The following is a 23,561-nucleotide window of genomic DNA, read 5'->3' as shown; positions in this document are numbered from 1 at the left end:
CATAGGACCGGCTTTTCCTGCTTCATCCCTCATCACCCACACAGCCATCAGCCACACTCTAAGCCATTTATTCAACGACCCTATAAAGTATACCCAATACCTCAGACTGCTTTTGGCCCCTAGACTAGACCCTCACTGCTCCAGGCATGGGGGGCCGTGCACCTTGACAGAGTCAACCAGGGCCAGTGGCCTGTGGTCACAATGTCAATGGCTATAACCGCTTCATCTGCCGCCGCTCCTGTCGGCGCTGCCGTTTCTCATTGTGCTCTGGTGCTGGGGTGCCACTGTCTGCAGTGAACCAGGGGCCCAGCACATTCACCCACAGGAGGTAAAGGGCCCGGCCTGGAGCCTACAAGAGAAACGGTAACTTGAAGCAGAGAATAAAAGATGGGGAGGGTTAGATGCCCCTTCTTGGGAGCGTCCCCAGCCCACGTACCAGAAGCCAGAAGGACCAGACATAGAGAGAGAAGCAGCTGAGCACCTGCACAATGGCTGTCAGTAGGATCACATCCTTAAGGTGCCTGTGGATAGAAATAAAGCTGCCAAAGACAGCAGATGGGCCCCAGTTCAACTCCCTTCCACCCTTTTCAAGTTGCAAGTAGCTGTGCTTCTTGGGCTATCTGGGCCCCAGCCCTGGGGCCGCTCACCTGGGCTGGCGGTGGGGGACACTCACTCTGCCATGCCCTGCTCCATGTTGAGGTCCATGCCACCATCCATCAGGGCCCCATCCTCAGAGAACGCTGCCCGTGCCATCGAGCTCATAGAGTGATAGCTGGCCCCATACACTGCCAGACTAAAGCCCAGGGCCAACTGCAGAGCAAGAATGAGGGTATCAAAGGTCAGCCACTGACCCTATGCACTCATCCACCTCCCAGGATGGAGATACTTACCCAGGCCCAAAATGAGGCAGATGAGTAAAAGAAGACCAATGTCACAAGACAGTAGATGGCCTGCAAGCAATCACAGGATCAGGTTGGGGTCAGAAGGTACCTCCAAACCATGGGTCTCCCTCAACTCTGACCAAGAATTAGGCCAGGCTGTGGGATGAGCAAGGTTGTTCTTACAGGGCTGAAGAAAGGGCCCTGCTCCCTGAATCCCAAATATCCAGACTCTCCTCTAACATGCAACTCAGCCCAGGAAAGAAGCCTTTGTGTGCTTGGAGGTAGGAAGGGCTCTTAAATTCAGCTACGACTCACACCTTCATTTTCTTTGTGTTTTACTAGTCAGTACTTTCTCTGTGCCCAGATCTCTCATTTCTTTTTGACTGGACCTCTCTTCTACAGCTTTTTCGGGTACCACTACTTCTCACCAAGCAGTGCTGAGGACTAGGGGACTGACTATAAGCTGGCATTGAAGCAAGGAGGCAGGCACTTACATTGGCCCCCAGTATGATCCTCAGGTAGAACTTCAGGGTCTCTTTGTTCTCTTCAAATATCTGCTTCTTCCCTCTCGTGCCCACTTTGCCCTTGGGCTGCAGAGGGATGACGAGATGACGTCAGGAGGCCACGGTCCTCCTCATTCTCCCCACCAGCCCGGTTAGCTATAGAGCTCCAGCCGCAACTCAGCCAGGTCCCCGTAGTGCTGAAACCTAGCACAATCCCTGGGATGTCCACCCATCCTCCAGTCCATCCTATCTAGGGGCTGACGCCCTCTCTCCAGCACCCACAGCTAGGATCGCCTCCTGCTCGCCCTGGAATAATTCAACCCTAAGCTAATACCGCCTCTGGATCCCGTGGTAGTCTAGCTTTAGGCAACGACTCTTCCAAGGGTACTCCTGGGCGGAGTAGAATGATGCCTCCCTCAGGCCTCCGCTGGCGTAGTCCCGATCTGGGCTAACGCCCATCTCAGGTCACTTATATCTCTGGCCTGCTCTGGTACTGACGCCCAAGCCGCTCCGGCACTAGTCCTGGTATGGTCCTGCGCCGCCCTCCCCCAGCCCAGTTCTAGTACGGTCTGGCCAGGGGATGGTGCCCCCCTCCGGCCCACCCCGTATCCCTTAATGTCCTTTCTCAGTTTTCACTCTCACAACCCCTGGAGAGCTTGGCTGGTGCGGACTCCGCCCTACACATCCTCCTTACCGCCATGGTGCGAGGCAAATACCCAGCCCAGGGAACAAGGGAGAGCGACCGAAACCGCAATCACTGAGCACCACATCGGCAGCACATGTACTTCCGGCGCAGACCAAAGTGGTCAGATTCTGGGACGGAAATAGGGCTCACTTCCTTCCCAAACCCCTCCCCAAAGGGGCGAGACTACACTTCCCAGAAAGCCTTGCGCGGGGGGGGGGCGGAGGCGGCAGGGATGCGATGGCGGAGTCGCTGCCCCTGGAGGTGAGAGGAAGCCGCCCTCAGGCCTAGCTCCGGACAGGCCCCGCCCTCGGGGTCCCGAGCTTTGGGGAGGGGCTGTCAGATAGCTAGCCCGGCCCCTCCAGCCTGGCGGAAACGACCTGCCCTCCCGATCCCGCGACCTTCTAGTTCTGGGTAACGGCTACTCCTTTGGGCCACTCTGTCCCTTTAGCTTGAGGGACCGTCCTCCCCTTCCCTATCGGCCCCAGGAGATAGCTGCCCTGTCACCTCAGCAAGAACAGGCCCTCTACCCATCTCCTTCCCTTGAGGTGGCTGTCTCCTCCCCGCTCAGTTCTGGAAGATGTCCGCTCCATCTCATCGTCCCGAAGGGTAACTGATCTTATCCCCATTGGTCCCTTGGGATGATCTCTCCATTTCCTACGCCCCGACAGAGACGGCCGCCCCCTCTCCCTGGCAGTGGGAAACAGACTGCTCCCTACCTATCAACTGCAATGATCTCTGAATTCCTTTAGCAAGGATAGGCCTGTTCCCCATTCCTAGGCCCCTAGTGATGGCCGCCTTTACCTCTTTCACTCCATGGAATGTTTGCTCCTTCCCCTTAGCCAGGGGCAAGACCACTCTGCCCCATCTGCCGAGGAGATAACAGGTTTTGTCTTCAGTGGCCTGTTGGAATGGCTTCTCCATCTCTTTTGTCCTGAAGGTTGGCAGCCCCCTCTCTCTGCCCATGGGAAACGGGCCACCCTTTCCCACCGGTCCTGGAATGATGCTCCCTATCCTTAGCAAAAATAGGGCTGTTCCCACCCCCTTTAGCTTGCAGTGCTATTCCTTTCCCCCTTAGCTTTAGGGGCTATTTCCATCCCCATAGACCCCATGAGTGACTAGTCATTATCTCCAGTAGCCCCCTTGAGATGGGACTCATGGGATGGCCACTCCATCCTCATCACTGCCTCCTCTCATCCCTCTAGAAAGGCCACCCTCTTCTTAGGTCAATGAATTGTGTCCCTCCCCCACTCACCCCAAGGGATGACAGGTTTGTTCCCCTCTCCCTTTGCTCTTGGGCTGGCTGCTTAGCCCCAGAAGACAAGATGGCCACTGTCTTAACTCAGCTCAAACAGGCTTCCCTGCCTCCCTGGAGGGATTGGGACATGGTCAGTCCCAGTCCCCATCAATACTGTCTTCCCTATGCCTAGCCTCCCTGGCTCAGAATTCTATTCTCCCAGTCATTGTCCTCTCAGTAATGACTACTTTTATTTCCCTGACCCCTTCCCTGAGCATACTCTTGGTGAAAATAGAGGTAGAGGACTGGACTGCCCAACCTTAATTTAATCCAGTAAGCACTGGCTGAGCACTGTGCCTGCGTGCTTGGCATCTGAGAAGGGAAGGAGAGATCACAATGGGTTGGTGAAGTCAAGCTTCAGGAAGGGGATCCCAGGGAAAAGGCCCGCATAGGCAAAAGGAAATAGACATGTTATGTTTGTAGGGCAGTAGGGAGACTGGATTGGGGAAGTTTGGGGACCAGCGAGTCCAATCAGGCACAGAGACCTGGCAGTGCTGATCCAGGAGTGAAGACTGTCCTGAGAGTACTGGTGAACCCTGAAATTTTACAGCAGGGGTGAGCTGACACTGAAAACTGTTTTATAGGAAAAATTAACCTTGTGACAGTGTGCATAATGTATTAGCAAGGATGAACTTGGAGGTAAAGAGTTCAGGTGGGACATTGTGGAAGGAATCAAGGTTTGAGGTGGTAGAAATCTGAGCTACTGAGGTGGGAAAGTTGCAAAAGTAGAAATTTTAGTAACAGCAATCCAGCAACCATTTATGGAACATCTAATTGTCACACACACACTATATATATGTAAAATTTAATCCCCATGAGGCTATGATCTAGATTTTTAAAAAGTATCCCTATTTTATAGATATAGAAACAAACTCAGACAGGTCAAATACCTTGTTTAAGGTCACACAGCAGCATGACAGGAAGTAGTGGAGCTGGAATTTGAATGAGTCTAGGTTAGCCTGGCCTAAAGCCTGTGTATTACACCTGTATCTGGGAGCAAGGGACAGAGGGGTTTGAATAGTAGAAAGTGTTATCAGGTAGATGCACTGTTGGCATTGAAAGGGGAATTTGGGAGGAGGGGCTGTTTGGGGCGGAGGGTAGAATATGAGTTTTGGTTGAGATTAAAGTGATGGCTAAACATTTGCATGGATGATTGGCAATATGGACTAGCACTTGGATAATAGGACAATATGGGAATATTGAATTGTTGGTTATTCCTGTGTTGGTAAACAGAAAACCAAAAGACCCGGGTCTGAGCCCTGGGAGCCACAGAAGAATCTAAAAACGAGGCAATTGGGATGCAGGGAGGAAGATTCCAGAAGAAAAAAATATTTAATATCAAATCATTCTAGACCTCACTGGCAACCCCTTCCCCAGTCCCATTTAGGACCTTGAACCTCACCACCCCCTAGGTGGGGGAAAGGCCTGAGCCTCCCAATCTAGGTCTTGCTGGGATCGCATCTTAACAACCAGTGGAGAGGGCATGGTGGCAGTGGAGAAGATGGAAAAAGAGCAGGGTCCCAGAGCCTGAGCCATGAGGGCAGGAGGACCAAGCATGACTTCCTGAGGACTAGAGTGAGCACACCTGGCCTGCTGTGCTCCAAGTCCTATGCAAGACACTTGACTGTGTTCTTTTAATTCTCACAATAACCCATTTAAATCTCACTACAATTGCCATTTCGCAGATAAGGAAAACAAAGTTCTAGAGGTCAATTGGCAGAGTAGAGAGTTGAACTAGGTTTATCTGGCCTCAGTGCCCAGGCTTTTTCTACTCAGCTAGGTGGGAAGTTTGATTGTTATCAGTCAGTGAAAGCCTTCACCCAGCTCAGGAAAGGTTTGTTCACAGGAAAGATACCTGAAGCCTGGAGCGGGGAAGTGAATGCTTTGTGAAACTTCACGTCCAAGATAAAATAGAAGCCAGTGCTCTGGTGCCCTCAGACCCGTGGTGCTATCAGCTGGAGTCGGTTCCAAAGACCTCCCAGCTCTGACAGTCCCCAATGCCCTGTCTTTTCCCCTCAGATGCTCACATATATTCTGAGCTTCCTGCCTCTGTCAGATCAGAAAGAGGCCTCCCTCGTGAGTTGGGCTTGGTACCGTGCTGCCCAGAATGCCCTTCGGGAGGTAAGACACCCACCCTCCCCCGTCCCACCCTCGGGTGTTTCTCACTTCAGCTTACTTGTGGCCCTGCTCATATGTCTCCATCCATCCATCCATCCATCCATCCATCCATCCATCCATCCATATATGCTCATATATGCACATGTATACATACATTCATACGTACTTGGCTCTCGGTACAGTGCTAGGGCTACACAGATGAATAAGACACAGTTCCCTAAGGAGCTCACAATCCAGTGAAGGAGAAAGACAAGTAATATGAATGATCATGCTATTGTGTGCTCAGTGCTATGACACTGGGAAGAAACAGTTTGAAGGGGACGGCCGGGCACAGTGGCTCACGCCTATAATCCCAGCACTTTGGGAGGCCAAGGCACATGGATCACCTGAGGTCAGGAGTTTGAGACCAGCCTGACCAATATGGTGAAACGCCGTCTCTACTAAAATTACAAAAATTAGCTGGGCGTGGTGGCATGGCGTGCGCCTGTAGTTCCAGCTACTCAGGAGGCTGAGGCAGGAGAATCACTTGAACCCGGGAGGCAGAGATTGCAGTGAGCCGAGATCACGCCACTGTACCCTAGCCTGGGCAAGAGAATGAGACTCTGCCTCAGAAAAAAAGGGTTTGATGGAACATGAAGAAGGACATCCAGAGGAGACTGGCAGCATCAGGGAAGGCTTTCTGAAGGAACAGGGTGAGAAGAAAGGTTGAGCTCTGTGATCAATAATAGCACAAGTGAAGGCACCATGGTGTGGAATAGTTCTGGAAACAATCGCACAAATTCCGTGTGGCTGGAACTGAGTGAGACATGGCAGGAGACGAGGCTAGAATGGGGTCAGGCTGCAAGCTGGCAGATGTGCCAGGCAGCAGAGTTTGGCTTTCTCCTGGTGACCATCAAGGAGCCCGTTAGGCAGGCAAGTGACACAGCGTGATTTGTATTAGAACTCTGCAGTGCAGAATGGACTGGGAGAGTGAGACAGCATAGGGAGGAGGCCAGCCAGGAGGTGAATGCAGACATCTGGGCTAGTTTAAAAGGCAGGCAGTGATGGCTCATTGTTTTAATTTTGATTTGTTTATTAGTGAGGTTGCACTGTTTTTCTCATTAGCTCACCCTTCATATTTCCCCCTTTTGTTTATTCATGTTCTGTATCCATTTAACTATTAAGGTCTTAGTATTTTTCTGTTCCATTTGTATGGACTTTTCCTTTTTTCTTTTCTTTCTTTTTTTTTTTTTTTTTTTTTTGGAGATAGATCTCGCTCTGTTGCCCAGGCTGGAGTGCAGTGGCACTATCTTGGCTCACTGCAGGCTCTGCCTCCTGGGTTCAAGCAGTTCTCCTGCCTCAGCCTCCCAAGTAACTGGGATTACAGACACCTGCCACCATGCCCAGCTAATTTTTTTTTTTGAGATGGAGTCTTGCTCTGTCACCCAGGCTGGGGTGCAGTGGCGCAATCTCAGCTCACTGCAACCTCCGCCTCAGCAATTCTCCTGCCTCAGCCTCCCAAGTAGCTGGGATTACAGGTGCTCGCCACCATGCCTGGCTAATTTTTGTATTTTCAGTAGAGACGGGGTTTCACCATGTTGGCCAGGCTGGTCTCAAACTCCTGACTTCAAATGATCTGCCCGCCTTGGCCTCCTAAAGTGCTGAGATTACAGGCATGAGCCACCATGCCTGGCCTGAAATATATTCTTAGTATGTTTGCCTTTTAATTTGATTTGTAGATATGTGCTTTTATTTATGAGATACGGAAATTAAATTTTTTAGTATTTTTTATATATATATATATTTAGTGTGTATGTGTGTGTATGTATATACATATATATGTATATACTTTTTTTTTCCGAGACAAGAGTCTCACTCTGTCGCCCAGGCTGGAGTACAGTGGCACCATCTCAGCTCGCTGAAACCTTTGCTTCCCAGGTTCAAGCGATTCTCATGCCTTAGCCTTTCAAGTAGCTGGGATTACAGGTGTGTGCCACCACACCCAGCTAATTTTTGTATTTTAGTAGAGATGGGGTGTCGCCATGTTGGCAAGGCTGGTCTCGAACTCCAGACCTCAAGTGATCTGCACCCCCTTGGCCTCCCGTAGTGCTGGGATTACAGGCGTGAGCCACTGTGCCTGGCTTCTTTTTTTATTTGTATTTATTTATTCTTTGAGATGGAGTCTCGCTCCGTTGCCAGGGTGGAGTACAGTGGCGTGATCTCAGCTCACTGCAACCTCCGCCTTCTGGGTTCAGGCGATTCTCCTGCCTCAGCCTTCCGAGTAGCTGGGACTACAGGCGCCCGCCACCGCGCTCGGCTAATTTTGTCTATTTTTAGTAGAGACGGGGTTTCACCATGGTCTTGATCTCCTGACCTTGTGATCCGCCCGCCTCGGCCTCCCAAAGTGCTGGGATTACAGGCGTGAGCCACCGTGCCCGGCCCCAGCTAATTTTTATATTTTTAGTACAGATGGAGTTTCACCATGTTGGCCAGGATGGTCTGGATCTCTTGACCTCATGATCCGCCCGTCTTGGCCTCCCAACATGCTGGGATTTCAGGTGTGAGCCACTGCACCTGGCCTCTTTTTTAAAATTTAATTTAATTTTTAATTTAATTTTTTAAAAATTTCATTTGTTTGTTTTTGAGAAAGGGTCTTGCTCTATTGCCAAGGCTAGAGTGCAGCGCGCCATCACAGCTCACTGCAGCCTCAACCTCACCAGGCTCAGGTGATCCTTCCACCTCAGCCTCCTGAGTAGCTAGGACTACAGATGCATGTCACCACGCCCGGCTAATTTTTACATTCTTAGCAGAGACGAGATTTCACCATGTTGCCCAGGCTCATCTCAGACTCCTGGGCTCAAGAGATCTGCCCACCTTAGCTTCCCACAGTGCTGGGATTACAGGCAGGAGCCACCATGCCTGGCCCAGAAGTTAAATTTCTCTGTTGTTGATTCTGAACATCCTTTTCTTTTTTACTTCTTCCATTGCTTTCTAAACTTAATGATTCCTTGTCCTGTTATACTGTTCTTCTGTTTTTCTTAAATAGACTCTATTACTTAGAGCGGTTTTAGGTTTACAGCAAAACTGTCTCTTCTGCTTTCTGGTTTGAATTTTTGTGTTAATGTTTTTATTAGTAAAATTTATTTAGATTTATGTTATGAGGTAAGAAGCTAAACTGATTAATTTTCAAAGAGCCCAAACACCATTTACATCTAATCTTCTCCTTCTCTGGTTGGAATCCTCTATCCCATATTAAATATGGGTATATAAGTAGATTCTGTTTATACAGTGTCATTGATCTCATTGTCCAAAGGAATTTGATTTTGGACATGTTAAAAGTTTGAAGTGTGAGGATCTAGATGTTGAGATCCACTTGGTAGTTGCATTTCTGAGTGAGGAATTCAAGAGAAATGTCTGGGTAATAAATATAGATTTGGGTGTCATTAAAGAATGGGTGGCAGTTGAAGCCACAGATCTGAGTAACTTCCCCCAGAGAGAACATGCAGAGCCGCAGAAGTGCAGGCCACAGAGAAGCCCCAGGGGAGGACACAAGTTCAAGGGCACAGAAAGGAGGAGACACCCAAAGAGGGGAATGAGGAGATCCCAGAGAGAGGAGGGCACAGACATCAAAGGCAGGAGAGTATTTAAAGGATTGAATGAGGCCAGATGTGATGGCTCACGCCTGTAGTCCCAACTCCTCAGGAGGCTGAGGCAGGAGAATCTCTTGAAACAGGGAGGCGGAGGTTGCAGTGATTCAAGATCTAGCCACTGTACTCCAGCCTGGGCGACAGAGCGAGATTCAGTCTCAAAAAAATAAATACATAAATAAAGGGTTGAATGGATGATTAACAACGTCAGATCCCACAAAAAGCCCAGCAAAATGAAGAACAAATAGTGTCCATGAGATTTGTTATCCAAGGAGGCCACCAATGGCTTCAGCGGTATTTGGCATCTGAAGAAAAAGCCAGGTGGATTGAGGAGTGAATGAGAGAAGTAGGAAGTGTAGAGCGTGACCTCGTTGGCAAGAAATTTCTCCATGGAAAGAAGGAAATAAATAGTGCAGGCCAGGCACAGTGGCTCACACCTGTAATCTTAGAACTTTAGGAGGCCAAGACAAGTGCATCACCTGAGGTCAGGAGTTTGAGACCAGCCTGGACAACATGGCAAAACCCCCTCTACTAAAAATACAAAAATTAGCCAGGCATGGTGGTGGGTGCCTATAATCCCAACTACTCTGGAGGCTGAGGCAGGAGAATCACTTGAACCCAGGGGTGGAGGTTGCAGTGAGCCGAGATTGCTCCACTTCACTCCAGCCTGGGTGACAGAAAGAGACTCCTTCTCAAAAAAAAAAAAGAAAAAGAAAAAGAAATAGGGCAGAAATGAGAAGTTTAGATGGATTTGACAAAAGGATTCTCTTCTGGAGAAATCTGAAATGTGTTTGGATTTATCAGGGAGACTGGGCGCAGTGGCTCACACCTGTAATCCCAGTACTTTGGGAGGCTGAGGCTGGTGGATCACTTGAGGCCAGGAGTTCAAGACCAGTCTGGCCAACAAGTTGAAACCCCGTCTCTACTAAAAATACAAAAATTAGCCAGGCGCAGTGGTGCGTACCTGTAATCCCAGCTACTCGGGAGACTGAGGCATGAGAATCTCTTGAACCTGGGAAGCAGAGGTTTCAGCGAGCAGAGATCACACCACCACATTCCAACCTGGGTGACAGAGCAAGACCCTGTCTATAAATAAATAAAGCTTCAGGGTGGTCCGGTGCAGTGGCACAAACCTGTAATCCCAGCACTTTGGGAGGCCAAGGCGGGTAGATCACTTGAGGTCAGGAGTTTGAGACCACCCTGGCCAACATGGTGAAACCCCATCTCTACTAAAAATATAAAAATTAGCTGGGCATGGTGGTGCATGCCTGTAATCACAGCTCTTCGGGAGGCTGAGGCAGGAGAATCGCTTGAACCTGGGAGGCGGGGGTTGCAGTGAACTGAGATTGTGTCACTGCACTCCAGCCTGGGCAACACAGCGAGACTCCACCTCAAAAAACAAACAAAACAAAACAAATCAAAACAAAAACATCCTGGCTAACACAGTGAAACCCTATCTCTACTAAAAAAAAAAAAAGTGCAAAAAATTAGCTGGGTGTGGTGGCGTTCACCTGTAGTCCCAGCTACTCAGTAGGCTGAGGCAAGAGAATGGCATGAACCCAGGAAGCGGAGCTTGCAGTCAGCCGAGATCGTGCCACTGCACTCCAGCCAGCCTGGGCAAGACTCCGTCTCGAAAAAAAAGAGGCCGGGCGCGGTGGCTCACGCCTATAATCCCAGCACTTTGGGAGGCCAAGGCGGGTGGATCACAAGGTCAGGAGTTCAAGACCATCCTGGCCAAGATAGTGAAACCCCCGTCTCTACTAAAAATACAAAAAAGTTAGCCGGGCGTGGTGGCAGGCACCTGTAATCCCAGCTACTCAAGAGGCTGAGGCAGAGAATTGCTTGAACCTGGAAGGAGGAGGTTGCAGTGACCTGAGATCGTGCCACTGCACTCCAGCCTGGGTGACAGAGCGAGACTCTGTCTCAAAAAAAAAAGTAAATAAATAAATTAAATACATAAATAAATAAATGCTTCAGGGAGTCACTAGAGGAGGGGTGAAGTTTGAAGTTTGGGGGAGGAGAGAGGTCAGGTGTGGAAGATGGTGGCAGGGACAGGCTTCCATATACCAAGCTTGTCTGGGATAGGATGGAGAGGATATCACCTCTTCCGTTTTTTGTTTTTTTTTTTTTTTTGTGTGTGTGTGTGTGTGTGTGTGTGTGTGTGTGTTTCTTTTTTGTTTTTTCAGCATCAGTTTGGTGAAAAAAAGGATGTCACCTCTTCCTGAGGAAGCAGAGAGGTGGAGTGGAAACATGGAGCTATTTGCAGAGAAGTTCCTCAGAGGCGGCTCCTTCCTCAGCAGCCCCCTTTGCTCAGTGGATTTGGAGACCAGGTTGTCTCAGGAGGAGAGTGAAAAGAGACATAGAGGTCAGGGCTTCAGCAGAGAGGACTGGAGCAGTCACAGGACAGGAGGAAGATGGAAAATTACCAGAGACACATGGAGAGTGTGTGGGCAGCCTTTCTCAGGTGTTTCTGCTGTGCCAGGCACTGTGCTGGGCACTGGCAAGGCAAAACTGAGGAAGGCACAGGGCTGGGGAGTGTGTAGTGAGCACAGATGAGTCAAAAGAGGCTGGGGTGCTGCATTTGAAGTCTGTGTGAGGTACATCATGGGTGCAGAGAAAAGATCAGGAAAGACTCCATGGAGAAGGAGGTGTTTGGCCTGAGACTCGAGAGAGTAATAAACATTCGCCAAATAGACCAATAGGAGAAGGTGAGGGGTGGGACCCCCTAGAACAGAAAAAGCAGCTGAGCAGAGGTGTGCAGTACAGGACAGTGGTCAGAAGTGGCAGCCTCAGAACCAGGACTAGGAGGAAAGGGAACGGGCTTGGGAAGAGCTTGACTGAAGCCCTGGGTCCTAGAAGGGCTTGAATGCTTGCTTAGGAAGCTTAGCCTGTGTCCCGGAGGCGTGCGGAACTGGCAGAGGGTCTGGAAAGCACAGGCAGAATCGCCTTTTGGAAGGGTCACCCGGTGACAAAACCCAGGGTGGATTGGAGCCAGAGAAACTGGAGGCCAGGACCTGATAAGGAGGAAGCTGGCATCATCTGAGCTTAGAGTAAGGGGACCTCAACTGGGCAGAAGCAGTGAGATTGGAGCAGAGGGACAGATTGATTGCACCATATTAGGAAAACAGAGTAGAAGGGACTTGGGTTATTGTGGATGTGGGGAGTGAGGGAGGATTCTAGAATCACTCTCAAATTTCCCACTTGGGTGACTGAATAGAGGGTGGGGAGAGTTTAAAAGGAGCAGAGTTGGAGGATGGGGTGATGAATTCAGATTTGGGCATGCCGCATCTCCCTCTGGAGAGAGGTCAATCAGGCTCTTGGCTCCCAGGGTCTGGTGTTCAGGAAAATGATGTGGATCGGAAAGACAGTAGTTGGAATGATGGCCCCATGGGGCGAAATGCAGTTGGCCAGGGTACACTTGGAGGGTCGCAAAGATCGTGTGCATATGTGCGCGTGCACACATGTATGTGTGTTGTTGGGTGGAACAAACCACGGGGAACCCACTCATCTGTGGACTGGATCTCTGTTCTTTGCTGACCCCAAAAGAGCCTGAAGAGGAGCAGGCTAGAAGGTAGCAGGAAAGCCAGGAGGGCAGAGTTGCAGAACCCCAGTGGGAGATGGCATCAAGGGGAGTGGTTGCTGGCCATGCAGAGCAGGAGACATGGCAGAGAGATCCGTGGTGGGAGGTCTGAGGTGAAGCCCCCACATGTTGGTGACCTTGCTGGAAGGGAGCCATTGCCAGGAATGCATGATCCTGTGGGGACCAAGGTGGAGGAGTGAGCAGGTGAGGCGAAGGGCAACAAGTGGCCGGACAGCAGGCATGCCTGTGCCTGTGTGCTTCCAAGAAGTGTGGCTGTAGAGGGAGGGGAGAGAGGAGAGACAAGAGGAGGGGGTGCAGGATGAAAGGAGGCTTTTATTTGCAGTTTAAGACTCTGGGGTGTTTGTGGCCTCTGAAGAAGGAGCAGTGGAAAGGAAGAAACAGCAGGGTTCTCAGAGGAGGTGCAGTGGGTAAAGGAGGCCAGAAGAGGTCTTCTGGAAGCAAAAGAGCAGGAGAAGGAGGAAAGTTCAGATGGGCCCTGCCTGGAGGCAGCTGGTGGACATGAACAGGGGAAAGGGAGGGACTTCCCACTTGATGGCCATCTCTGAGAATCCTGGGTGAGGGAGGGTGTATCAGTAGGGCCAGGAGCTGGAGTGGGAGGGGCTTGGAGAGAAAACTTGTCTGGGGTGGGAAGTGAGCAAGGAGGCCATGACTTCCTGGGCGGAGTTCTGTATCCCTGGTACAGACTCAGAGGAGGCAGCTGGTCTCACCAGTCCTGGCCGGGCCAGGAGAATGGGTACAGCAGCATGACTGAGGCAGGGCAACAAGGACCCCGAGGAGATGTCATCACAGGCAAAGCCTCATGGAGCCCAGCAAAGACGGGGCAGTCAGAGGAGCCCAAGGGGGGCAGCCAGGCCCTGAGGCGCAGATAGGATTGGAGGAGGGGTGAGGGCTGGAGGAAGGAGATGGAAGCCAGAGTCAGTGTTTTAGAGCGGGAGCTGCTCCAGGCAACTATGCTCTCCAGATAGAATGCGGACAGAGACAGATGACAGAGCCTTGGGATAACCAAAAACAAGAAAAAGAAAAAAGGAATGTTGACAAAGACCCTTTAGTGCCTCTGCAAAACTCAGCCCCACCTAGGCTGGGAGCACTGGGAGGCCAGGCCACAGGTACCTGGCATCACCCCTACCATGTGCCCGAGAGCACCTGCGGGACCCTGCAGGCAGGAACCATCTCCCAGGGCTCAGGCATGGGCAGGTGGATACTGAGGCAGTACCAGTTAGGTGCCAGTTAGGTGCTATGGAAGACACAGGCCCAGCTAGGGTAGGACACTGGTCTTGGGGACTTACTGTCCCTGACCAGTCCCAGCTGTTCCCTTAATCCCAATTTTCTCAAACAAGGATGCCGGCAAAGGCAGCACCCTCCATATACACCGGCCCTGTCCGTTCCTGTGGGGAGCCCTGGCTACCTGCTGCTGGTTGGTCCCCATGAAGCAATAGCTGAAGAGAGCTCTTTGCGCCCTCCCCTTCCGGAGGGATTGATGAAGTCCTGGAGCAGCCTCTGTATGACCCACCAGTCTGACTCCTCTCTAAAGACCAATGCCCTGGGTGCCAGGGCATACATTTCCCAACGGCCTCCTGGAGAACAGGCATGGTAGCTTTGGAGTCCTGTACTAGGCAGGATGAAGGGCCATTTTCTCTGTCACATGGCTTTCCAAGTCTGTACACAGGCCTGCAGTCTCAGTTCAGGGCTTCACTAGGTAAAACAAAACCCTGGTCTCCCACAGACAAGGTACATACATCAGGCCGGGTGCGGTGGCTCAAGCCTGTAATCTCAGCACTTTGGGAGGCCGAGACGGGCGGATCACGAGGTCAGGAGATCGAGACCATCCTGGCTAACGTGGTGAAACCCCATCTCTACTAAAAATAATAAAAAAAACTAGCTGGGCGAGGTGGCGGGCACCTGTAGTCCCAGCTACTCGGGAGGCTGAGGCTGGAGAATGGCGTGAACCTGGGAGGCGGAGCTTGCAGTGAGCTGAGATCCGGCCACTGCACTCCAGCCTGGGCGACAGACCTAGACTCCGTCTCAAAAAAAAAAAAGGCACATACATCACTTGTAGCAGATTCAGAGCATTTCCCAAATGATTTTGCGATTACTCTTTTTTTTTCTTTTTTTTTTCTTTTTTGTTTTTTGTTTTTTGTTTTTGAGATGGAGTCTCGCACTGTCACCCAGGCTGGAGTGCAGTGGCAGGATCTCGGCTCAGTGTAACCTCCGCCTCTTAGGTTCAAGAGATTCTCCTGCCTCAGCCCCCAGAGTAGCTGGGATTACAGGTATCTGCCACCATACCTGGCTTTTTTGTATTTTTAGTAGAGATGGGGTTTCACCATGTTGGCCAGGGTGGTCTTGAACTCCTGACCTCAAGTGATCTGCCCGCCTTGGGGCAAAGTCCAGGGATTACAGGCATGAGCCACCATGCCCAGCCAGCGATTACTCTTAAGAGGCCAGCATCAGGAAGGGAGGACACCAGGGGGCAAGGTGCTCCCTCTGTAGACGGGGCAGCTAGAGCTAGAGCATGTGGCCATGCAGTCCTCTTTGGGTGGGTCTAGAAGCATCTTCCCAGGGCCCAGGAAGGGGGTGTCCTATACCAGGGCCAAAGTCCAGAACCCAGAAGGCCTGCTTCAGCCTGCTGCTGTGCCCTCACACAGAGAAATATCCCTGAAAGGATGTTCCTGGGCTCCAGCAGGTTATTTATTTATTTATTTAAGCTGGAGTCTTGCTCTGTTGCCCAGGCTGGAGTGCAGTGGCACGATCTCAGCTCACTGCAACCTCCGCCTCCTGGGTTCAAGCAATTCTTCTGCCTCAGCCTCCCGAGTAGCTGGGATTATAAGCTCCTGCCACCACACCCTGCTAATTTTTGTATATTTAGTAGAGATAGGGTTTCGCCATGTTGGCCAGGCTGGTCTCGAACTCCTGACCTTGTGATCCACCTGCCTTGGCCTCCCAAAGTGCTGAAATTATAGGAGTGAGCCACCACACCCGGCCAACTCCTGCAGTTTTAAATCCACGTGACCTCAGGAGCAGGTGACCTCAGGAGCAGACCTTAGGAGGCACCTCTGAGGTGGCTTAGAGGCTGCTCCCATCCCACCAGCAAAAACGGTGGGGCCCGGAAATGGTCTCAAGCCTCTTCTGTACCCCCAGAGCTAGAAGTCCTTTAAACCAAGCCGTGCTTCTTTATCAGGTGGCCTTGCTGCCAGGAGCCAGCCCTGGACTTGGGCCCTGGGGGCACTGCCAGAGCCTTCCAAGGTCTTTTGTCCGCCTGGTTCATAGGGAGGCAGTGGGAGAGAAGAGACCCTTCCTGGCCAGCCAGGCTCCAGAATGAAGGGAAGGAAAGAAGTCAGGCTGAGCCCCTGAAGGTGCTGTGCCGCCGGAGCTGGGGCCTGCAGGACTTTCAGGGGTTCCTCAGTGATGTGTGAGTTGGGGAAGGAGGTGCTGCCTCACAGCCAGCTCTGCCCCAGCTGCCCCAGCTAGTTTCCTCTCATCTGCATCCGATGGAGTTGTCTAGCTTGCAGGGCTTGGGAATGGCTGGAGGTATGCCCTCCATTCCTCTCTGATGTTTTATTGCCCTCTCCACCCTCACACAGTGGGATCTTCCCAGCCTCCCTTTCACCTGAGATCCCTGATCCACTGCCCACGAGGAGACCTGTGGTGAGTGCCCCTCTCATCTGGAATGACCATGTTCCAGAAGTAGGGGCTGGAAGGGGAATCTGGCTGACCCCTGGTTCCTGTGAAAGAGGCCAGGAGCTGGTTCCTGTCTCTTACACTGCTCCTTCCTGTCATTACAGCCATGGGTGCCACTTCTCTCTGGCAGAAGCCAGGCTGGTCTCTCCACACCTGGGAATGAGTCCTGTGTTTCTTAGGAGAATCCTGTTGATAAGCATCTTGCAGGAACACATCCTGTGAGTCACTTCTACTTTTTGCATTCCTGTTTTTTTTTTTTTTTTTGAGATGGAGTCTTGCTCTGTTGCCCAGGCTGGAGTGCAGTGGTGCAATCTCGGCTCACTGCAAGCTCCGCCTCCCGGGTTCACGCCATTCTCCTGCCTCAGCCTCCCAAGTAGCTGGGACTACAGGCGCCTGCCACCATGCCCGGCTATTTTTTTTTTTCATTTTTAGTAGAGATGGGGTTTCACTATGTTAGCCAGGATGGTCTCGATCTCCTGACCTTGTGATCTGCCTGCTTTGGCCTCCCAGAGTAATGGGATTACAGGCGTGAGCCACCGCGCCCAGTCTAATTTCTGTATTTTTAGTAGAGATGGGGTTTCACCATGTTGGCCAGGCTGGTCTCAAACTCCTGACCTAAAGTGATCCACCCGCCTCAGCCTCCCAAAGTGCTGGGATTACAGGTGTGAGCCACCATGCCTGGCTTGGATTCCCTTTTGATGATGGTCTGTGGGGTACCAGCAGGGAACAGCAGGTTGTTTTTGCAGTTACTGACAAGACAGGTTTAGGGGAGCTTTCTTTTCTGCATCAGGACCATGTTGATTCATACAAGAGCCCTCTTTGAGTACCACTTGCCTGTAACATGGGCAAGAGGTAGGGAGATGGGGCAAGGATTTTAGAATCCAAGCCCTCCTCTCCCTCTCCCCAAAGATCTGTTCTACACAAATTTTACCAATTTCCCTTTGGCTCACTCCAGTGCAATATCAGGAAAAGTTATTTGAAGATATCTCCTTAGCTGGGAGCTCCTAAATGCCTGCACAAGCCAACTTATTCCCACCATGTAGCCCTGAGCTTGTCTCTTGGGTCCCACCCGGCTCCAACTGTGCACTCCCCATTCTCACTCCCCTATTTCTCTACACACAGCCAGCTCAACTTCCTTGGCACGGGTGAGGTGTGTTCTGTTAGCTCCCATGCACGGAAATGGGAGGCTTCAGTGTCCTTACCTTGACAGATAGATGTCCTCTCCGGAGATATGCTGCAGGGATCACAAGCACATCTTGAATGCTGGAGCATCCAGGGCCCAATACCAGGCAGCTCTATGCACACACATGTACATGCACATACATACACAGACACATACACATATATGCACATGCACACATTTTTGCTTAAACACAGAATACAGTTTTCACATTTTGCTTAAACAGAGAATACATTTTGCAAACATTCATGTGACAGACTCTCTCAGGCCACCAGGGGACTTAGGCCTCACTGCCTGCCCCAGACCTCTGTCACCTGGGCCATAGAGGGTTGTGGTGAGTGACACCTACCTCACTTCTCTCGCCTTCCACTCTTCAGAGGGCTATCCTCTCTAGAAAGTTGGGGAAGCTGGCTGCTTAGCTCATGTCAAGTCCCTGGAGTAGGAGGCTGAGTCCATGGATCTCAGGGCCTCCTTCTGAAAGTCCCAAAGGTTGGGGTCTGGCATACTTTGCCCTCCCACGCCCTGGGGACTTCACTGGGTTTCCTCTAGGTCCCATCTCAGCCCTCCTGTGCTCAGCATGCCAACTCCCCACTCTGTCCCCGCCCCTCCCTCAGCATCCCGTCCTATCCATCACTAACCTTCCCGCCTTCCTCTGATGGTCATCTCATTTGAACCTCAGCTCCCACTTCCTACCCATGCCCAACTTGACCACACATGATACCACACACCACGATGGGTCCCCGTTGTGGAAGGGCCCTTCCTTGACCTGCCCTCAACCTCTGGCCAGTGACTTGTCACCAAACCCAATGCCCAGCACCCTCTGAAGCCAGAGGGCTACCCCGAAGCCTGCTGCTGCTCCATAGACAGATGTACGATACAACATCCCAGTGTCGTCTGCCTCCCTCTCGGCCATCAAGAGCCTGGGCCTCAGGGGCATCTGCTGCATCAGCCTGACCAACGTGGATGGCTCTCCGGCTTCGTACCAGGTGCTACAGTCTGTTGCTTACCACCTGGGCCCACACCTGCAGAGCTTGTCCCTGGGTGGAGGCAGTCCCACAGAGGCCTCCTTTGTGGCCCTGATCCTGGGCTGCCCAGCCCTGTGTGTCCTTGATCTCAGTGGCTGCAACAGCCTCTTCACCTCTGGCACACTGCTGGCTCAGCCCGAGATGGCACAGAGCGTCCGGCAGGCCTTGAGTGGCCTCCGTGAGCTCAACCTGGCTGGCCTGCGAGACCTGGCTGACCTCAGCTTCAACCGGCTCAGCAGCTGTGCCCCCAGCCTGGAGCGCCTCTCCTTGGCATACTGCCACCTCACCTTCGAGCTAGGCCCAGTCCGAGGCTCCATCAGCCCCCAAGACTCCTCTCCCTCCCAGTTCTCCTTCCGCAACCTGCTGCGATTTGTGCAAGAGCGGGCTGGCAGGCTGCGTGCCCTGGACCTGAGTGGCACTGGCTTACCACCCGAGGCCCTGCAGGCCCTGGGCCAGGTAGCTGGGCTGCAACTGCAGGAGCTGAGCCTGCACTGCTGCCGGGACCTCTCCACAGAGGCTGTGGCTACCCTGTGCTTCCAGCAACCAGGCCTTACCTCCCTGGACCTCAGCGGCTGCTCAGAACTGACTGATGGGGCGCTCTTGGCCGTGAGCCGGGGCCTGCGGCACCTGCGGCGCCTGAGCCTGGGGAAGCTGCAGCGGCTGACAGACGCAGGATGTACAGCTCTGGGTGGCCTGCGGGAGCTGCAGAGCCTCAACATGGCCGAGTGCTGCCTGGTGAGAGGGCGGGAACTGGCCCAGGCCCTGGGCTCTGTGCACGGGGCTCCATCCCAGCTGGCCTCCCTCAGCCTGGCCCACTGCTCTTCGTTGAAGGTGAGCTCACCATCATCCCCTTCCTTCCTCTCCAGGGCTGAGGACAGCGGGAGGGGGAACTGGGGTGGTGGTGGGCCTGTGGCACCAGGAAGGGACTCCCCAGTGTTCATGCCTATGATTGGCAGTTAGAAATGTACTTGGGACCCAATCTGGAGGAGGACAAGAGCCTAGACAGCTGCTGCTGCTGCCAGCACATCTCCCCAAAGCCCCCATTGTGGGCCTAGGAGGTCCAAGTGGCCAAGGTGACCCAGCCCACGAGGCGGCCAACAGCTCACATGCCAAGTGCATGTGGTCTGGGGAGGGGCGCTAAGGACGAGTGTTCCGAAGCTGGGAGGGCTGAAGAAAGGGGGTGATGGGCAAGGAAGGCAGGGAAGGAGCACTGAGGAAGGTGTTGGGGCAGGGCCTGTGAGGGTGATGTGACAGGAGCAGCAGGGTCATTTCGTAGCCAAGGTCAGGCCCTTTAGCGGGGCTCAGCGCTGTCCCTCTGGGTGGCGCCCCTGTCTTGGCAGTGTCAGTCTGTCCCTCTTTAGTGGATTATTTCTTCAGCCTGTCCATTTGACCAGGGCATTCCCAACCTAAAAACCATCTCTCCACCTTGTTACCCTCCAAGTGTCTCTCTTCCTGGCCTTACTCCTCCTTCTCTTTGGCACCAAGCATGTCGGATATGTGGTACAACATCCCCGTGTCCTCTCAGCTGCTGCCTCCAGGCCTCACGTTCTTTTGTCCCTCTGTGCCATCTCGGGCTGAGCCAGCAGTGTGCCAGAGGTGAAGAGGCTGTTGCAGCCACTGAGATCAAGGACACACAGGGCTGGGCAGCCCAGGATCAGGGCCACAAAGGAGGCCTCTGTGGGGCTGCCTCCACCCAGGGACAAGCTCTGCAGGTGTGGGCCCAGGTGGTAAGCAACAGATTGTAGCACCTGGTACGAAGCCTGGTACGAAGTTCCCCTCTGTGCATCTCTCTACAAACCAGCCTCCTCTACTCTGCCCTTAGCTCCTGCTCCCCATCCCTAACTGCCCTGTCAGCTGGCAGCTCTACCTCCATCTCATACTTCTGGTTCCAATTCTAGAGGGAGCGACTCCGATTGGCTTAGCAGAGTCAACTGGCTGGTCCAGTGAGCTGTGGTCTGAGGTGGCCTCATTCACTCTTTTGGCAGGGGCTGGGAGCATAGGCAGGGTGGCCACCCTAGGCCCTGCCACTTGCATCCTTCCTGCCCCAGCCACAGTCCAGGCCTTTTTCCTGCAGCAACCCCCATGGCCCACCCTGCCCACCCCCACCTTTCACTACCAGCACAGGGACCATGTTGCTTCCTTCCTTGGACCCTCTGGTAGCTCCCCTCCCTCCCTCCTGCCTGTGGGGTGAGAACCTTGAACAGACCCTTCTTAGCTACCCCTGCCAGGCCAGGTGGCATAGGCAACCAGCTGCTGCTCCATCCTGTCTCCTCCCTTCCTCCCTCCTAGGACGCCTCAGTGCTCTCCATGATCCCAGCGCTGGGCCTGAGCCTCAGGGTGCTAGACCTGTCCTCCTGTGTGGCCCTCACCAACCGGACCCTGCAGGCCATCTGCACCTACCTCACCCACCTCTCAGTCCTACGCCTGGCTTGGTGCAGGGAGCTGTGTGACTGGGGGCTTCTGGGGCTGGAGGAGCCTGTGCAGGGGACCCAGGTGCGGGACCCTCGAAGTCTTGGGAGGATGGGGTGGCCCCTGGGCTCAGCTGCCCTCCTGTCCCTTCCAAGTCTCTCTGTAGGAACATTTAAGGGCAAACTCAGGAGGAACCTGAGAAGCAAGGGCTTCTTCCTACAGCCACGCCCAGAGCTGGAGCATCAGGCCTCAGGCACCAAGGACCCCTGTCCCGAGCCACAGGGCCCCTCCCTGCTCATGCTTCGGGCCCTGCAGGAGTTGGACCTCACAGCCTGCAGCAAGCTGACTGATGCCAGTTTAGCCAAGGTGTGGGGCTGCGGGTGCGGGTAGGCTGAGGATCTTGGGGCTTAAGTCAGGGGTCTGGGCCAACCCACTTTTTGCTTGGAAAAAAGTTGACCTTGGAGTTCCTTTTTCATTGGCTTCTGCTGCCTCTAGTCATGCCCTGGCTGGGGTGGGAGGATCTGGAAAGGCCAAGACTGTGGGCTCCAGTGGCATTTACTTCTCCCCGACCCTCCCCATCCTTGTAGGTGCTCCAGTTCCCCCAGCTGAGGCAGCTGTCCCTGAGCCTGTTGCCAGAACTTACAGACAAGGGCTTGGTGGCTGTGGCCGGGGGCTGTCCTAGCCTGGAGCACTTGGCGCTGAGTCACTGCAGCCGCATCAGTGACAAGGGCTGGGCCCAGGCAGCCAGCTCCTGGCCGAGGCTGCAGCACCTCAACCTGTCCAGCTGCAGTCAGCTCACAGAGCAGTGAGTGTGTCCGATGACACTGGGCAGATGGAGCCACAGTGCAGGGGCTGGGCTGGGTCCCACGCCGGGCCAGACACTCATCCAGTGGCCTCCCCACAGGACACTGGATACCATTGGGCAGGCGTGCAGGCAGCTCCGGGTGTTGGATGTGGCCATGTGCCCTGGCATCAACATGGCCGCCATCAGACGCTTCCAAGCCCAGCTGCCCCAGGTGTCCTGCGTCCAGTCCCGCTTCGTGGGAGGGGCTGACCTGACCCTAACACTCTGAGGCCGGGTCAGTAACCAGCCCTGCAGCACAGCCTCCTTGACTCCCCCAGTCCCCAACCCTGGCCTTGACCTGGCTTGCCTCTTGCCTCCCTCTACTGCAGACCCTCTAGGACTGGGGGTGGGGCCAATCCAGGCAGCCCAGAGGGAACTTCCCGCCACACCACCTGACAGTAGCCTCTTTCCAGCTACACGTGGCTGCCACAGGCCCCTGGAAATGCTAGCTGCTTGTTTGCTGTCACAGGCTCCTGCTCTCTGGCCAAGCCCTGGGTGGGAGGCCAGGCCCCCAGCAGGCGGGGTCTGGTGCTGGGAGGAGCAGAGCCCCTGCTTCTTGCCTGCCCTCTTCTCAGACCTAAGGCCCAGCTCCACCTACTCCTGTGGGACTCTCCCAGCACCCTGTGTGCACTGAGCTTCAGCAGCTGAGCCCAGGTCTATGTTGTAAACCCTAAGATTAAACATTCCAGATAGTACCTCCTTGTCTTAAATTCTGACTAAAGGGCCCCTCCCCTCCCAACTTCAGCTGAAGTGGCCCTGGGGCAGGCAGAGAAAACCCCGAGACATGTTCCTTCCTCAGGCCTGGCCCACAGCCCCACGGGGGCTCCCGCCCTGGCCTGACACTCCTAGCATCTTCCCCACACAGTAGGAGACCCCGCAGGCTTGGGTGTGTCCTGAGGCAAAGGCACAAGCTGTGTGCTTGTCTCAGCCAGATTCCAGGAACTACCGATGAATGATGCCTGAGTCAATGAGGCTGTCCTGAGGGGGAAATAAGAGGAAAAGAATGAAAGAGGCCAGCATCTCTGGGTGAGAGGGTCACTAGAGGTCACCTAGTCCAGCCTCTTCAATGGTGGTGGTGACTTCTCCATGGCAGCTCTGGCCCTTGGTGTGTCCCCGCACCTCGTCCGTATTCGTGTTCACTGGTTGTAGCAGCGAGCCAGGGCTCCCTCGGTGCCTGCAGGGACTGTGCTTTATGTGGGGATTCAGAGGGGTCAAAGCTTTCCCAGCCCCAGGGCCAGCTGGGGAGGCAGAGAAGCCAGCTAGCAGGGACAGTCCAGCGTGCAGGGTGCGGGTGAAGAGAGAGACAAGCACCTGGGACCAGAGCCCAGGGAGCAACAAATTGGGCTTGGAGGGTCCAGGAAGGAATCAGGGCAGTGAAAATGGCCAGAAGAAAGGAAGGGGGTGATCCAGGTAGAAGGCACTGTGGGGGTGCACACAGGCAGGCCACAGCTGTCACTGAGGGGGTAGTCTAGGCAGGGAGGATGCCAGCTCAGACCAAGCATCAAGAACACTGCAAGCCACAGGTGCTCAGGTGAAAGGGCTAAACCACGGTATGTCTGTGACTCACCTGGCTCAACTCAGGTTCAGTCATGGAAACTGTGGCCATTAACCCATGGACATGGATAGGGCGACATCAAATATATGGGATGTTTGTGTGTGTGTATGATAAGATTTATATCGGTGAAAGCAGTTGGGGTAGCTGGTATTGAGAGGATTAGAA

The 23,561-nt window shown here is 53.3% G+C and overlaps 2 protein-coding genes across 4 annotated transcripts; one reads left to right on the top strand and one right to left on the bottom strand.

Moving 5' to 3' along the window:
• Window positions 1–52: 52 nt before the first annotated feature.
• On the bottom strand, window positions 53–2,188 carry TMEM208 (transmembrane protein 208). The gene is made up of 6 exons (XM_011996680.1): window positions 2,079–2,188; window positions 1,376–1,471; window positions 891–950; window positions 674–810; window positions 437–521; window positions 53–349 (listed from the first exon to the last, which is right to left on the bottom strand). Exons 1-6 carry the CDS (start codon window positions 2,082–2,084, stop codon window positions 212–214), a joined length of 522 nt encoding a protein of 173 aa, XP_011852070.1. The 5' UTR covers window positions 2,085–2,188; the 3' UTR covers window positions 53–211.
• Window positions 2,189–2,288: 100 nt separating this feature from the next.
• On the top strand, window positions 2,289–22,536 carry LOC105551449 (leucine-rich repeat-containing protein 29). 3 transcript variants are annotated; one of them, XM_011996677.1, is made up of 7 exons: window positions 2,289–2,330; window positions 5,383–5,484; window positions 18,481–19,419; window positions 21,220–21,363; window positions 21,585–21,802; window positions 21,902–22,076; window positions 22,171–22,536. In XM_011996677.1, exons 1-6 carry the CDS (start codon window positions 2,307–2,309, stop codon window positions 22,068–22,070), a joined length of 1,596 nt encoding a protein of 531 aa, XP_011852067.1. In that variant the 5' UTR covers window positions 2,289–2,306; the 3' UTR covers window positions 22,071–22,076; window positions 22,171–22,536. The 3 variants fall into 3 exon arrangements, with proteins under 3 accessions (XP_011852067.1, XP_011852068.1, XP_011852069.1); XM_011996678.1 differs by having other exon boundaries at window positions 2,301–2,330; window positions 19,129–19,419; XM_011996679.1 differs by lacking the exon at window positions 2,289–2,330 and adding an exon at window positions 2,456–2,675 and having other exon boundaries at window positions 19,129–19,419.
• Window positions 22,537–23,561: the final 1,025 nt, after the last annotated feature.

The sequence above is a fragment of the Mandrillus leucophaeus genome, unplaced genomic scaffold (assembly GCF_000951045.1).
Source record: "Mandrillus leucophaeus isolate KB7577 unplaced genomic scaffold, Mleu.le_1.0 Scaffold522, whole genome shotgun sequence".
NCBI lineage: Eukaryota > Metazoa > Chordata > Mammalia > Primates > Cercopithecidae > Mandrillus > Mandrillus leucophaeus.
This window is presented reverse-complemented; position numbering and strand designations above follow the sequence as displayed.

Coding starts and splice junctions, on each gene's coding strand:
- TMEM208 (XM_011996680.1), bottom strand. Junction 811..890: donor CTGCCTCATTTTGGGCCTGG/GTAAGTATCTCC, acceptor CTTGCTCTGCAG/TTGGCCCTGGGCTTTAGTCT. Junction 350..436: donor TCTGGTCCTTCTGGCTTCTG/GTACGTGGGCTG, acceptor TTTCTCTTGTAG/GCTCCAGGCCGGGCCCTTTA.
- LOC105551449 (XM_011996677.1), top strand. CDS start 2,307: ATGGCGGAGTCGCTGCCCCTGGAG. Junction 19,420..21,219: donor CCCACTGCTCTTCGTTGAAG/GTGAGCTCACCA, acceptor TTCTTCCTACAG/CCACGCCCAGAGCTGGAGCA. Junction 21,803..21,901: donor TGCAGTCAGCTCACAGAGCA/GTGAGTGTGTCC, acceptor GCCTCCCCACAG/GACACTGGATACCATTGGGC.